The 16,039-nt window shown below is 41.8% G+C and overlaps 1 protein-coding gene across 1 annotated transcript in view; it reads left to right on the top strand.

The window, feature by feature from the left end:
• Nucleotides 1-14,787, top strand: part of UNC45A (unc-45 myosin chaperone A) — a 48,275-nt gene extending 33,488 nt beyond the window's left edge. The window contains exons 13-20 of the mRNA XM_082253222.1: nt 744-884; nt 1,182-1,309; nt 4,070-4,136; nt 6,572-6,685; nt 10,405-10,520; nt 11,229-11,346; nt 13,034-13,189; nt 14,368-14,787. Coding sequence (XP_082109348.1) covers nt 744-884; nt 1,182-1,309; nt 4,070-4,136; nt 6,572-6,685; nt 10,405-10,520; nt 11,229-11,346; nt 13,034-13,189; nt 14,368-14,643 — 1,116 coding nt within the window. The 3' untranslated portion in view covers nt 14,644-14,787. The remainder of the gene's footprint in view (nt 1-743; nt 885-1,181; nt 1,310-4,069; nt 4,137-6,571; nt 6,686-10,404; nt 10,521-11,228; nt 11,347-13,033; nt 13,190-14,367) is intronic.
• Nucleotides 14,788-16,039: the final 1,252 nt, after the last annotated feature.

Genomic DNA, 16,039 nt, shown 5'->3' with positions numbered 1-16,039 from the left:
AATGTTCATTAGGGAAGCATCAATACCGATTTTTTTTTTTTTTTTTTTTTTTTTTTTATCAGTGAGTATGATTACTGCTACTTGTGCTCAAGTACGGCCGATAATGAGTACCAATACCTTTGTGCATGCGATTTTGCACAGGATTGTGGTGCGATTCCTGTCCTGAAGTCCCCATGACAAGCCTGCATTCACACAGAAGCGACAGGGAAACGGCATGCGATTCGGACAGGAATCGTACCGCATTCCTGTTCAAATCACATACGATTCCTTGCAGTATGATCTGAGCACATTCATTTTGTATGGGCTCAAATCACACTGCAAATGTATCAGTTGAGGTATCGGAGCATTTACATGAGTACAAGTACTTGTGCAAATGCTCAGTATCGGGACTGATATTGGTATTGGTGCAACCGTAGTATTTATTTGTGAAACCCCATTGCAGGCAATTCATTCCCTCCTCCCAACCAAGCATTAACATCTACATTGCTGCACATATATTCCAATGAAAGGTGGAACACATTAATAGAAAGCTAGGCAACAATACATCCACAACACAAAGAAGAAGGTTTGGTGGACGGTTTCCTGCTACTGATTATTGTGTTTATAATTATGTTTCTTATATTAAAATATCCAGTCCTATATCCTATTGATATGACCCACAATGTTTAAGTATGCTAGTTTCTTTTTGAATAGTAATAATTCTGACTAGTCATTAAACAGGTTGTTGCTTTTATTCCTTCTAGTCACAAGACAAGACGGTCCTCTTTGCAGTTGCATCTACCCTGGTAAATTGTACAAACAGCTATGACCGTGAAGAAATAGACCCACAGATGTTAGAACTGGCAAAGTATGCCAAGCAGCATGTTCCTGAGGAGCACCCAAAGGTGAGAGGCCATCTGGTCTATATTGAAGATGCTGGAATTGTATTTTTTGACAGCGACTATGGGGTTGATTTACTAAAACTGGAGGGTGCAAAATTTGGCGCAGCTCTGCATAGAAACCAGTCAGCTTCCAGGTTTTATTGTAAAAGCATAACTGAACAAGCTGAAGTTAGAAGCTGATTGGCTACCACGCACAGCTGCACCCGATTTTGCTCTCTCCGGTGTTAGTAAATCAAGCCCTTTGTGTTTTTCACTGCACACTCAGCCATATTTATGGTTCTATGGTGTTATTAACTGTAGGATAAGAAAGAATTTGTTGAGGCGCGGATGCAGAAGCTACTGACTGCAGGAGTGGTGTCTGCTTTGGCATGCATGATGAAAAATGAGAGTCCAGCACTAACTGATTCCTCAAGAGAACTGATATCCAGGTAATTATTTCTTTTTCTTTTACAAAGATTTTATTAAAAATTTCAGCAGGGACAATACAAAAAAACGGTTGACCTTGTCTGAAATTCAGAGCTTACCTGTGCAAACTCTCTGTGCTATCCTATACAGGCTTTTTAGCCTTGCCAGTTCTTGGAATATACAAGATGATTGTTATTTAATGTTGTGAAGATCTGAGAGTGTGAATGGTTGCATTTTTTAGGTAAAACACTGGGCAGGGCTGACCACACGCAGTCCACAAAAAATCTGTGTTAAGCCTACAACAGGACTTAAAAGCTAAGTGGATTTCTGTCAGAGCAACACGTACTTCACTGTACTTAAAGAGTCTTTAAAGTGATAAAACATGGGGAAATGTATAGTACATCTATTACATGTATTGTAATTTTGTCTTTGACGTATGCTTTATCTACAGTGGAAAAAATAGTTATTTGAATCCCCTGCAGATTATGAAGGTTACCCACTTCCAAAAAAATGAAGGGTCTATAATTGTCATAGGTGTATTTTAAATGATAGAGACAGAATATCAAACATAAATCCAGAAAAAACACATGATACCATTTTTATAAATTGAGTTGCAGTTCAGTGAGTAAAATTAGTATTTGATCCCCAAGCAAAACATGACTTAGTACTTGGTGGAGAAACCCTTGTTGGCAAGCACAGAGGTAACACGTTTCTAGTAGTTAGTGACCAGGTTTGCACACATCTCAGGAGGGATTTTGGTCCACTCTTCTTTACAGACCTTCTCTAAATCCCTAAGGTTTCTTGGCTGTTGCTTGGCAACTCAGTGTCAGCTCCCTCCATAAATTTTCTATAGAATTAGGGTCTGGAAAATGGCTAGGCCACTCAATGACCTTAATGTGTTTCTACTTGAGCTACTGTCTTCTTTGGTCATTGACATGCTGAAAGACTTATCCGTGACCCATCTTCAGTGTTCTGGCTGAGGGAAGAAGGATCTCATCCAAGATTTTACAATATATGGCCCCATCCATTGGCCCCTCAATGCGGCAAAGTCGTCTGTACCTTTAACAGAGAAACAGCCCCAAAGCATAATGTTTCCACCTCCATGCTTGAATATAGGGATGGTGTTCTTGGGGTCATAGTCACTCCGCATTTTTCTTCCTCCAAACACGGCAAGCCCCCCTCCTCAAGAAGGCACATGTACAGTCATGCCAATAAATATCTGAATGATTCAGAGAAGGATTTGGAGAAGGTGCTGTGGTCAGCTGAAACCAAAATTGAGCTCTTTGGCACTCGACTCTCCGTGTTTGGAGTAAAATACTGACTATGACGCTAAGAACACCATCCCTACAGTCAAGCAAGGAGGTGGAAACATGATGATTTGGGGCTTTTTCTCTGCTAAAAGTACAGACCGACTTTGCCATATTGAGGGGCCAATGGACAGGGCCATGTATTGTAAAATCTTGGATAAGAACCTTGAAGATGGGTCGTGGATGGGTCTTCCAGCATGACAATGACCCAAAAACATACCACCAAGGCAACAAAGGAGTGGCTCAACAAGAAACACATTACGGTCATGGAGTGGCCTAGTCAGTTTCCAGACCTTAATCCTAAAAAAAAATTATGGAGGGAGCTGAAACTTCGAGTTGCCAGGAGACAGCCAAAAAACCTTAAGGGTTTTAAAAATATCTGTGACGAAGAGTGGACCAAAATCCCTCCTGAGATGTGTGCAAACCAGGTAACCAACTACAGGAAACGTCTTACCTCTGTGCTTGCCAACAAGGGTTTCTCCACCAAGTACTAAGTCATGTTTTGTTTGTGGATCAAATACTAATTTTACTCACTGAACTTGTTTTATGTGTTTTTTTCTGGATTTTAGGTTGATATTCTGTCTCTATCATTTAAAATGCACCTATGATAAAAATTATAGACCCTTCATTTCTTTGTAAGTGGGCAAACTTACAAAATCTGCAGGGGATCAAATAATAATTTTCCCCACTGTAGGTGTAAAAGTCACTATAGTGGGATCCTATTCTGTGCTGTGCACCTCAGCTCATTACCTTGCATAGACTGCCGATGTCTGTTTGTGGTCCATAGCGGGCTCACTCATTCCCTTTCCTGAGACAGAGTGGTTGCTTGGGACAGGCCAACCTCCATAGATAAACATTTATTTCAATTATTGAAATGGGAAGTGTGGGCTGCTTGGAATTACCATGTATGAAGGGTGGCATTACTGAGCTCTCTAAAAAATAAAATGACTGTAATGTAATCCATTTGTTTTAGTACTTTCTAAGTCACTGGCTGGTGCAAAGATTCAGATTATGTATGTCGTTTGACAAGCATTCTGAACTTGCTCGCAGCAATACCTCATGTGTGGCTCAATTTTAGGTTTTCATACATGTGTATGCCCTACCCTGCATGTTTGCATTGGTGTATGGAGGTCATGGGGGTCCTTTTTATTTATTTATTTAGTTATTTATTTTTAATTCTAATTTTACTTTTCATTTACCTTTATTGCTATTACAAGGGGACTAACAAGCCCCCTATGTGATATAGAGCTATCGGGGGTCTCTACTTTGAATACCAAGACGTCTATAAACCAAGACATATATAAAGCTACTCTGGTAGTGATTACTACCCCTTTGAGCTACTCTCTCAAAGGGGTTAAAGACCAATTTAAGGCATATAGGTCCTTTTTTTTTTTTTTTTTTTTTTTTTTTGCACCTATTTTCACAGATATTTCTAACTGATATCACAACACTTTCCAATTTTGTTCTTTTTTCTAGAGTCTTTTTGGCCTTGGTTGAAAAACCAGAAGAACGAGGAAACGTTGTAGCTCAAGGAGGAGGAAAAGTAATACATGTTCTGATTTTTAGATTGTAATAAGCCTTCAGTTAATTATGTTTGATAACTGATGGTAACTTTTCTAATTCAAACTGAAGTTGAAGCTAGAATATTTGCATCTTCTGTATCAGTCTTAGGCCCAAAAGCGGAACTTTACCCATAACCACTTGATGAAAAATAATGTTCTTTAGCAAGGAACATACTTTCCACATTATTAATTATGCTACCAAAATTAGTTTGTGCTGTAAATTGCCTCCAGCATTGCTCCTGTTTCTTCTTGCTGGAGGCTGCCATTTTGCTGAAGCCCAGAGCCTCTGAGCAGCAGTAAACCATAAAGCAGAACTAAAGCGGTGTTATATTAAAAGTCAGCAGCTACAAATACTGTAGCTGCTGACTTTTAATAAGTAGACACTTACCTGTCCAGTGAGCCCGCGATGTCTTCTCTCCAGTCGCTTTTCAGATCGGCTGCTGGGTACTGTCGCCGCCATTCCTCGTAAGGGAAACCGGCAGTGATGCCTTTCAGCTTTAAAGCCAGTTCCCTACTGCGCATGCGCGAAGCGCACTGTGCTCTCTATTTGGCTCGGCGATGAGGGAAGGAGGGGAAAATGTGGCACCAGAGGCGGGGAGGAAGCAGATCAGCGGAAGTTCCACTTTTGGGTAGAACTCTGCAGCCTCCGCTTAAATTCATCAATGTAACTGTTTCAAAAAAAAGTTAGCAATCCTGGCATTCCAGGAATGTAACTGCCACATTTGCTTGTGGCCTCAACCAAACTGTCAAACCATCAAATGGCTGGTGTCATAAATGATCACATGTGCAGTACCTTGGCAGTTTCATATCAAGCAGAAGCAGCTTCCTTGGCTGTAAAGGATAGGAGAGTTTAATTCTGCATTAAGACTGTTAGCAAATCGCCCTCTACAAATTCAGAATTGCCTAAAAATAAAGAGCAAATGAGCATGTGCAGAGCGGGGTAAAACCATGTATTATTGGATTGTAAACAGTATAGGCATTTTTTTGTAATGTTTTACTCAACTAAACCTGCAAAAGGGGCCAGCCTGAAGTGATCTAGCAGAACTTAATTTTCTGACTAAAGTTCCACTTTAAGGACCATGATACAATTTGGTATTAAACTTATGGCAGCAAAGACTGGTACTACCAGGATGTAAGATGAAGGTAGAGGGATGACTTGGCTAAATACACTTGGGAAAGGTGCAGACCACTGCAATGCATCACCTGATAAATGGCATTGTGTTTCTCGTACTTCTAGAGAGTACAGCCAACATAACCCATTCAAGGCAGGCTGGGGGGAAATTACTTGAATATAATAAAACTCTGTATTTGATACAGGGGGTTTCATAAAGTTGCACTGCAGCACATAGCCTGATTTTATGTCTTTTTATTAGTGAAATGATGGTATTTTGGTGGAAATGTTATTCGTTACCCCCACATACATACCACTTGAAGTCTTGACATAGCTTTGTAAAATTCTTTGTTACAGAACTCTATAACTTCTAAATGTTTATCCAGACCTGGGGTGTATATTGAACAGTATTTTAGAAGACTAACTAGAAGGTTTAAAGTGGCTTTAAACCCTCTCTTGGAACTTGTACCTATAGGTAAGCCTTTAATAAGGCTTACCTATAGGTACTGTAAATATCTCCTAAACATGCACCGTTTAGGAGATATTTACTTTTAATGCAGCTGATGACGTCATGGGCGCATGCGCTCTGAAGGAACGGCCACCTGTGCCGTTCCTTCAGAGCCCTGTGCCGTGAACAGGGAGTGATGTTATCGTGCCTCTGGCCAATGAGATGGCCAGAGAATGCGAACCAGGAAGCAGGACGGCCGAACATTTCGGCCGTCATGTCGCTGAGCAGGCGACACTGTAAGGTAAGTATTTCAATAATGAGCTAGTATGTGATGCATACTAGCTCATTATGCCTTTGCCTTACAGGGTTTTTTTTTTTTTTTTTCATTTTTTTGGGGAGGATTTACTTCTTCCTCTTTAACAATCACTATTTACAGCAAGCAGGACCAAATAGAGCTGAAAATAGGGTAATGAGAAGATAGTACTACTGAAACAGAGGACATTGATTAAAGAGCAGCCGATAATCTGGGTTCCTATTTCAGTAAGGACTACGTTCCAGTAGGTGTATTCTGCATCTCTGGCTTCTTCCGGGTGCCCTTTTTCAGCCATCTTGAATGGCTAATGCGTGATGACATCACTTCCAATCATGCATGGGAGTCATTAATCCTGTTGTACTGGTACATTGGCTGAAATGTAAATTGAACTGCACATGCGCAGCTCAGTGAACATTCTGCAGAGGATTTGTAACATGCAGGTAAGTTTAGAGCCTGCTCGTTCGTAAATTTTGTTTATTATTTTTCTGCCACCTTTATAACTAGATGACATTAAAAATGAATGTACATATATGTTTTGCTGTAGGCTTTAATACCACTGGCATTAGAAGGAACTGAGGTGGGGAAAACCAAAGCAGCACAAGCGCTGGCCAAAATAACCATCACATCAAACCCTGAAATTGCCTTTCCAGGTGAAAGGGTAAGATCGTAAAGTCTGGAAGACTGACTACTGTATGGATTTATTATAACAAATGAGTGTGGACATTTTTGCACAGCTTTTTAGCACCATTTATTTGGTTCTATGTATACACAGAGCAACTTTTCACCACACAGATTTCTGAATATTACATTTTTGGGCATGATAGTATTATTGCTTTGACTGGTATTTATTGCTGTGATAAATATAGTATTTACTTATGTACATTTATTAAAATAAAAAGGTGTTAAGGTTTTACAGTTTTCTTTAAAAAGTAGCTGCAGCCTTAGTAGAAAGGCTCTGTGTGGGAGAAGTGGTCTGTAAACAGAGGTTAGAGCTAGAGCTGTCCAATCATTTGCGATCATGCACTTTGCCGATTGGAGAGCTGTAGCTCTGACTTGGCAGGGAAGGCATGTTTCTCTGTAGAGAAACCACTGCTTCCATACACAGAACAAGGATCCTTCTTTACAGGCTTTTCTGACTGTTTTCTAAAGAAACTAACTGTAAGGCTTTGCACATCTTTTGTTTAGTTGCACTTGGTATGTACACTGCTCAAAAAAAATGAAAGGAACACTTTTAATCAGAGTATAGCATTAAGTCAGTAAAACTCCTGGGATATTGATCTGGGGGGCTTGTTAATCAGTTTCAGCTGCTTTGGTATTAAAGCGGTTGTATCCCGCTTTTTGACACTTTTACCTACAGGTAAGCCTATAATAAGGCTTACCTGTAGGTACAAATAATATCTCCTAAACCGGCACGGTTTAGGAGATATTTACAGTGCATGCAGCCGCTCGCGCGAGCGGCGCATGCGCTCTGAAGGTCTGGGGGGACCTTCAATTAACTTGCCGGGAGCTTGCCGGAAAAATCACTCCCGCACGCATGCGCGGGAGTGACGTCATCGCGGCTCCGGCCAATCAGCGCGCTGGAGCCGTCTCTTCCGGCCAATCAGCGCGCCGGAGCCGCCAAACCCGGAAGAGACGACGAGGGATCATGGCAGCGCCCGCATCGATGTCCGGGGGTCCGTGTCGGGGCTTCGTTTTAAGGTAAGTTAAACATAATGGGCTAGTATGCGATGCATACTAGCTCATTATGCCTTTGTCTTGCAGGTTTTTTTTTTTTTTTTTTTTTTTTTTTTTTTATATAGGGTTTACAACCGCTTTAATGAAATTAACAAGTGCACTAGATGGGCAACAATGAGACGACCTCCAAAACAGGAATTGTGTTACAGGTGGAGGCCACGGACATTTTTTTTTCCCCTTCTCCATCTTTTCTGCCTGTTTTTCACTAGTTTTGCATTTGGCTAGGGTCAGTGTCACTACTGGTAGCATGAGGCGATACCTGGACCCTATAGAGGTTGCACAGGCAGTCCAACTCCTCCAGGATGGTACATCAATACGTGCCATTGCCAGAAGGTTTGCTGTGTCTCCCAGCACCATCTCAAGAGCATGGAGGAGATCCCAGGAGACAGGCGAGACTCTAGGAGAGCTGGACAGGGCTGTAGAAGGTCCTTAACCCATCAGCAAGACCGGTATCTGCTCCTATGTGCAAGGAGGAACAGGATGAGCACTGCCGGAGCCATACAAAATGACCTCAAGGAGGCCACTGGTGTGAATGTCTCAGACCAAACAATCGGAAATAGACTTCCTGAGGATGGCCTGAGGGCCCAATGTCCTCTAGGGGGCCCTGTGCTCACTGCCCGACACCGTGGTGCTTTAGTGGCTTTTGCCATTGAACACCAGAATTGGCAGGTCCTCCACTTGCACCCTGTGCTTTTCACAGATGAGAGCAGGTTCACCCTGAACGCATGTGACAGACGTGAAAGGGTCTGGAGAAGCCATGGAGAACGTTGTGCTGCCTGTAACATCATTCAGCATGACCGGTTTGTTGGTGGGTCAGTGATGGTATGGGGAGGCATATCCATGGAGGGATGCACAGACCTCTTATAGGTTAGACAATGGCACCCTGACTGCCATTAGGTATCGGGATAAAATCCTTGGACCCATTGTCAGATCCTACCCTGGTGCAGTGGGTCCTGGGTTTCTCCTGGTGCACAACAATGCCCGGCCTCATGTGACAAGAGTATGCAGACAGTTCCTGGAGGATGAAGGAATTGATACCAAAAAAATCATCACATAGGGGACTTTTTTGTCCCATATGTAATGAAAAAAAAAATTAGGTGAAAAAAAAAATGTAAATAATAAAAAATTATATTTTTACTTCATATTTTTTGTTTAGTAAAAAATTAAAGTTACACCCAAGCACATAAACCCCACCTCCCCCCCAAAAAAAATGTTGTGACTCCCACCTCCACATATACGCAGGTACAAACGTAAACACCCGTCGGGGACGCTTACGCATGAAAACGTCAATGTTGATACACCTTACATATCGACATGCATGAATAGGAGCAAAATTTTTAGCACCAATGGTAACACTAAACGGATGGCCTATAGTCTTTTATTTATTGTATTTTTTATTTATTTTTTTTAATTTAACTTTATTGCTATCACAAGGAGGCTCTTTACAGCACTATAAAAGTGTTAGAGCCACCTTAATCGCTTTTACAAAACAGCAGATCGCCAGCTGAAGAAAACAGTACCAAGATCATGGCTGCAGCCATGATCTAATATTAAGCACTTGCTGACAGGATGTTTATACACATACTTTGGTCAGCAAGTGCTCAATTGATGTTCTGGTAAATGCACCAGGAGGGGTGAGACAGACTCCAACGAAAGCTGACATGTGACTCAAACCACCAGACTGCAACTGTAATTTAAAATATCGCCTTTCCCTTTAGTGCACTATTTTATTAGTTCTGCACCTTATATCTGCAATCATCCTTTTAATTATTTTACTGCTGCAGTGTCGGCTTTTTTTCTTTTTGCTGTGTGTAGCAGGCAGGAGCAGTGCAGTGATAGTGTCAGTTAATGAGGGGGGTTAGGGGGCAGCATTAGGATTCATTCACGTGGGAGCTCAGCCCCGTGCAGCCAGAAGAGCCATGTATTTACTTTTATTTACTACTGCTGAGCTGCGTGCAGACAGTGAATGGGTATGCATTGGCTGTACAGACTCACTTGCACAGCTGAGTTTGACAGAGCCTGTGCGTCCGGGTCTGTGCACCTGTCCCTGCACACCTGTTAAACTTGGCTGTGAGGGTGAGTCTGTACAGCCAATGCATACCCATTCATTGTCTATGGGCTGCCTGCACACAGCTCAGCAGTTGTGATAAAATAAAAAAGTAAACAAATGACTTTTCAGCTTCACAGGGTTGGGTGGCTGCGTGAATGAGCCCTTAATAAGGGAGTTGTGTTCAATCAATAATGGGTTTGAACTGCTAAAACTGGAGAGGGCAAAATCTGGTGCAGCTGTGTATAGAAACCAATCAACTTCCATTTTTTTTTTTTTCCGTCAAAACTTAATTGAACAAGCTGAAGTTAGAAGCTGATTGATTTCTATGTACATCTGCACCAGATTTTGCACTCTCCAGTTTTAGTAAATCCACCCCAATGTCTTCACTTTATAGAAACATAGTTACAGTTGCATGAGCCATAACAGCCGTAACAAACAAATTAATCTAAAATGCAACAGACATGCGGCCTAAAAAGTTGCCCACTATTAAACTGAACATTTCTGGTTCATATTTAATGGAAAGGGTTCTTTAGTGATAGACTAAGCATTTAACCAGTGATATTTTGCAAACTTCTGTTTCGCTGCTTTCACAGATATACGAGGTTGTCCGGCCGTTGGTCAGCCTTCTTCATCTTAACAGGACTGGCCTGCAGAACTTTGAGTCACTAATGGCATTAACAAACCTAGCAGGAATCAGTGAGCAGTTGAGGTGAGTCACTTTATCAAACCTCAGTTTGGCTTTAACGTTAGATTGTCAAATGTCAGATGAAACCATACATTTATAGAAACCAGTGGTGTATTTTGGTTTTGTGCTGCCCTAGGCAAGACTAAAATTGGGCGCCCCCTCCCCCTCCTATGTAAATTTGCCCCATTCCTTCCTTTTTAACGGATGTGACTCCCTCCAAAATTTAAGGACTACAGGTCCCAGTATGAACCCCTGAGATCTCACGAGAGGGGGGTGGGTGAGGGAGGTGTGAGAGAGAGGGGGGGAGAGAGAGAGAGAGGGGGGTGAGAGAGAGAGAGAGAGAGGGGGGGATGAGGGAGAGATAGGGGGGATGAGAGAGAGGGGGGATGAGAGAGAGAAAGGGGGGAAGAGAGAGAGGGGGATGAGAGAGAGAGAGGGGGGATGGGGGATGAGAGAGAGGGGGGATGGGGGATGAGAGAGAGGGGGGATGGGAGAGAGAGTGGGAATGAGAGAGAGGGAAGAGGGGGGGGGTGAGAAAGAGAGGAGGGGGGTGCGAGAGGCAGCTCTAGCAACCACTGGCCAAAAATATTATCAGGTGGAGGGGGGGGGGGGGCTTTTCTGCTGCCCCCCTGCAAAGTGCTGCCCTAGGCCTGGGCCTTGTTGGCCTAGGCCAAAATACAGCACTGATAGAAACCACAGAATTTCTTAAAGACCTTATATTGTGCCTTGCAGGGGTAAAATCATCAAGGAGAAGGCAGTGCCCATGATTGAGGGCTATATGTTTGAAGAGCATGAACTGATACGAGCAGCGGCCGCTGAATGTATGTGCAACATGGCCATGAGTGAAGAGGTGAGGCTGAAGTGTAAACAACAAAATGGTACTCTGTACTATTATTTTTTAAATGTTTTATTATCCTGTAAATGTACTATTATCCTAGAAATGTACTATTACTCTGGAAATTAACGTATTCATTTTTTGTGCCTCACTGGCAACTGTAAATTTTCAACCAAGTTGTTATAGAAGGCATATTTTACAACTATACACTTTGCATTTATTCACTAGTTTCCTAGCCCAGTATCTATTCAGTATGGACATTGGGGCTGGTTTATTTCCAAATTTGAAAAAAAGTCTATGCTCAAATTCAGCCAGTATGTATACAGTATACCTGCATCTCATAGGAGATGCTACAGGGATGTGTGTACGTATACTAAAACTGGAGAGTAAAAAATCTGGTGCAGCTCTGCATAGAAACCAATCAGCTTCCAGGTTTTATTGTCAAAGCTTAATTGAACAAGCTGATGTTAAAAGCTGATTGGCTACCATGCACAGCTGCATCAGATTTTGCACTCTCCAGTTTTAGTAAATTAACCCCACTGTCTTCATTATGTTTCACTACATCAATACACAAGTCATAAATTCTGTTTTGTTTCACAGCATCCGGAAACCTTATTGTGAAACAAAACAGAATGCACATAGAGGAACCCTTCCAGGATCAGGGAACCCCTGCTAAAAAATGACTATATTTACAACACCTGGTACATTAGTGTGATGGTCAGTGGGTATAATGCTCCTTACACTTGTCATTAGGATGAATTGCCCCCTTACAGATAGCTTAGAAGATTATTGGTTTCATTGGGAAAGAAGGCAGAAATCGTTCATTGTTCTAGGAACTGTTGGCAACCTCTGGCAGAGCCCTCGTTGAGAAACCCTGGTGTAAGGAAACAGTTATGGCACAGAAAACAGGGTACATAGAGGTGTGAGCGTTAGAGGGATGTACCAGAGCACAGTAAGGTAAAACATATACAGGAGCTTGGTAACAAAAACTGTAAAATAAAGAGAGCTCCATGGTTTGGGTGAAAGGTGGAGGTATAATGGTTCTGGTATAACCATTTGTGTGCATCTCTACAAAGACTGGGAGAAGGGAGGGTGCCAAATAATATATAGGAGTAGGGAGAGAAAAGGTGGGGGGGGATGCAGGGAGAAACGATGATTGCAAAGGAAGAAATCAGAGAGATACGAAAATATAGGAGAGGCAAAGGGGGGGGGTTTGCCTGGGGTGGGAAAAGAGAGGGAGAAGAGGAAAGGAAGAGGGGGTAGGGTCAAGAGATAGTCCCAGGTGGGCCAGTGGCCAGGAGGCGGAAGAACATCAATGAGTGGCATGAAAGCATAAGCAGAGTCCGGTCAATATTAGTGTTGGTGGGCGTTATAGGACAAATTCTGTTTTTATACAAAGTCTCCTAAAGTTGTGTATGGGGGTATAGCAGAGGATTACCTGAGAATATTAACAACTTTTTTTTTTTTTTTTAAGTTCTGGCATTGCACAACTGGATACCATGTTTTGTCTAGCACTAGGAAGGAAGGGGTCTGATTGACTGCTAAGTTTTGGTAGTGAACTTTAATATTTTAATCATACCTGTAGGGGCTCTTTGTAGGGGAGCAGCTAGCTGTCACATTTTGAACTGGAGACAGACCTACCATGTGCTGATGAGGTTGTTCAAGGACCAGGGCTAGAGTAAGATTGCTTCTCTCTCTGCAGGTGCAAGAACTGTTCATGGCAGAGGGAACAGATCGCCTGAAGCTAGTTGTTTTATACAGCGGAGAGGATGACCCCCGTCTACGTCGTGCAGCTGCTGGGACTGTTGCCATGCTGACCTCCCTGCAGCCCAAGATTTGTCAAAAGATTCCTCAAGCGGTAAGAGATCCTGTTTTTCCATTTCTGTTTTGGAAAAATGAACAGCTTTGTATTGTAACAAACTGTGACAGCTTCTAAGGGCAATTTCACATGGACATTCCGATCAGGTCTGCCTATCTGTTATTCAGGTGGATCACATCGGAAAGCTCCATGTGGTCTATGAGTAGGCTGATGTAAATGGACTTATGTCTGTTGACACCCACTTACCTCAGGATCCATCCAGGTCTGGGAAAAAAAAACAGAAAAGGACTGCATTCTTTTCCGTTTTTCTTGACCTTAATGTGACGGATAAGAGATAGCATGATGTAAACATACACAAGTCTACATCCTCCTGCCGGTAGGACCATCATGGGTCCACTCCTGTCTGCTGTGAAAATGTGGACACAAACTGAACAGACACCGATCTCAAAAAGCTGTCATCTGTGCCGTTCATCTCCAATTCAGCAGGGGATTCTCTTACGTATCCCCAGCGGAATGTAGCAAAGTGGCTCCGTGTGAAAGAGCCCTGATACTAACTCAGTGGGCAGTTCAGAGATATTGCATCAAAATTATTTTCAAGCAGAGAATAACATCTAAAGTTGAAATCCAATGATGGTCTGTTAATAATCTTGTTGAAAGTGACAGTATCACAGATATCGCCAACAGTTGGTGCTCCCAAACTTTGGTGGAGCCATATCAATGGTTAGTGTTGTCATTGTAGAAGCAATTGTTCTACAGTGGCTGGACCAGTGATAGTAGGGAGAGATAATGTGTTCTTGTATTATTCTACTTTTGCAGGTTCATAATGTTTTGTTCTACAGTTGTGCTTTTCTCATAATAGGCTTGAACCAAAGTGTTTGCTACAGTAATACAGGATATATGCAAAATTAAAATATTTGCTACATTTGGATGTCCCCTTTTGTACATGCATTGCAGTTTGCTTAGCCTATCACAAGCATGAAAAGTCAACAGTGAGACTGAATAGAGCCGATCATTTTAGCTCAGACAGCCTTATTTGCTCTGTAAGACTGTAAACCATAGCGGATATGTAAAAGCTCCAAAAAATTTTATGAAAACGATCAGTTATTAAATTTTTATTGGAACGTTTGCTGCTATTCTCTTTAAATTATGATAATAGTTATATGCTATAGTCCAGTATGTCGTATATATTTATTATATATATTATTATATCTTTGCAGACTGCTCACTGGCTGGAAATTTTGCAGTCTCTGCTTCTCAGTGAGAACATAGAACTGCAGCATCGAGGTGCTGTCATTGTCCTGAACATGATGACTGCAGACAAGGAGCTGGCACAAAAGCTGATGGAAAGTGAAACGTTTGAGATCCTGACTGTCCTTGCAAAGAATGAGGAAGATGAAAAGAAAAGGGCAGTAGGACAAGTTGCACAAAAGAGTCTGACCAAAGCTGTAGAGTATGAATTAATTAAACCCAATGTGTCTGCACAGTCTGAATAGGGATTGCGGATTGTTACATTCTGTGTATGATACTCCCATTGGCAGACTGTAACAAAACTGCTTATAAAGAGCTTTTTGGACCAAAACAACCCAGCTTCAGGACTGAATCTAGACTAAATTCTGTTTGATACATGATAAAGATTGACAAAATATAAAATGATCAATTGTTTGCACTGTAGGAACCCTAGCTGTGTCACATGAGTACCTAGCAACCTGGGGTAGCCAACGCATTAGCCTGCGGTTGTCCCAACTAAACCAATGGGCCATACACATGGGCCGAATATAGGGTGGTGTCGGCCAGTTCAATAGAAACCGCATGTACGGCAGTCAGTCCGATAGAAGTCTGACGTCCGGCCAGCTTCTATCAAAGTGGTATGATCATCTATTTGTGTCCTAAAGCAGAGATTTCCCTTCACTTCCTTTCCCACAGCCAAAATCCCTGCAAATTAAGGGAATGCCTTGGAGACCCCCAGGTCACCAGAACTAGTGTCCCCAATGGAAGATTTCCCCTCTTACTTTTCTGGGGATAACCCAAAATTTGGAATTTGTTTCACTTTCAATGATATTGGTAAGCATTGTAAGCACAGACAGCAATAAAAACTGACAGGGGGTCTAATCCATCTCCACTTTTTCCAAAACTAAAAAAAGTTTTGCCTTTAGTTATACTTTAATAGCAGCAAATCGTAAACTTTTGTTTGTGCATTGGAATCTTCCAAGCCAGTTGTTCTGATTTACAGTGTGAGGTTTTCAGTAAGAACGGTAAATCACTCCCAAGTCCTATTCACTGCTCATATGGAAGGTTGATAATGCACAAACCTTGATTGCTGATGTTTTGTTGTAAGAAGATTGTTTTATCACTATTTAATTACTCTTTAAAAGCATTTTACCAATATATACAGATGGATGGCTGAAATACCGTAACCTGACCTTCTAAAGTCTTATTTTATTATTTGTACCTTTTGACATTCCTCCTTTGAATTGATGCTAAGATGTACATCCATATAATTTAATAGCAGCAATTTCTGGCACATAAGGGCAGCTTATGCTGCTGAAGGCACAGAGTGATTCATCAAAAATCATCAAATTGCCTGTAATAACAGGCTTTGTTATGAATTGAATATTTAAATAACTTGTATGTACTTCAGAAAAAAATTACTGTGCTTTTGGTTTGCAAGAAAGTGCCCAGTCTGTGCAAATATGTCATTTTAGATATTACGCCCTTGCAGAGAATAGGAGGGGGGAGATTTAGTTTAACTACACATCGGGAAAAGTGCTGTCTAACCTAAAAACTTTAGTTTACAATTATCCTTTAAGCAACTATGTGTTCCATGTGGGCTCCATACCAGGGACCTACGTAGGGATTAGTGAGTATAAGACTTTGGTGGGGGAGAGGTGA

Source organism: Pelophylax lessonae (assembly GCF_965119305.1).
Source record: "Pelophylax lessonae genome assembly, chromosome: 4".
NCBI lineage: Eukaryota > Metazoa > Chordata > Amphibia > Anura > Ranidae > Pelophylax > Pelophylax lessonae.
The sequence above is the reverse complement of the archived record's forward strand: the minus strand, read 5'-3'. Positions and strand labels throughout refer to the sequence as shown.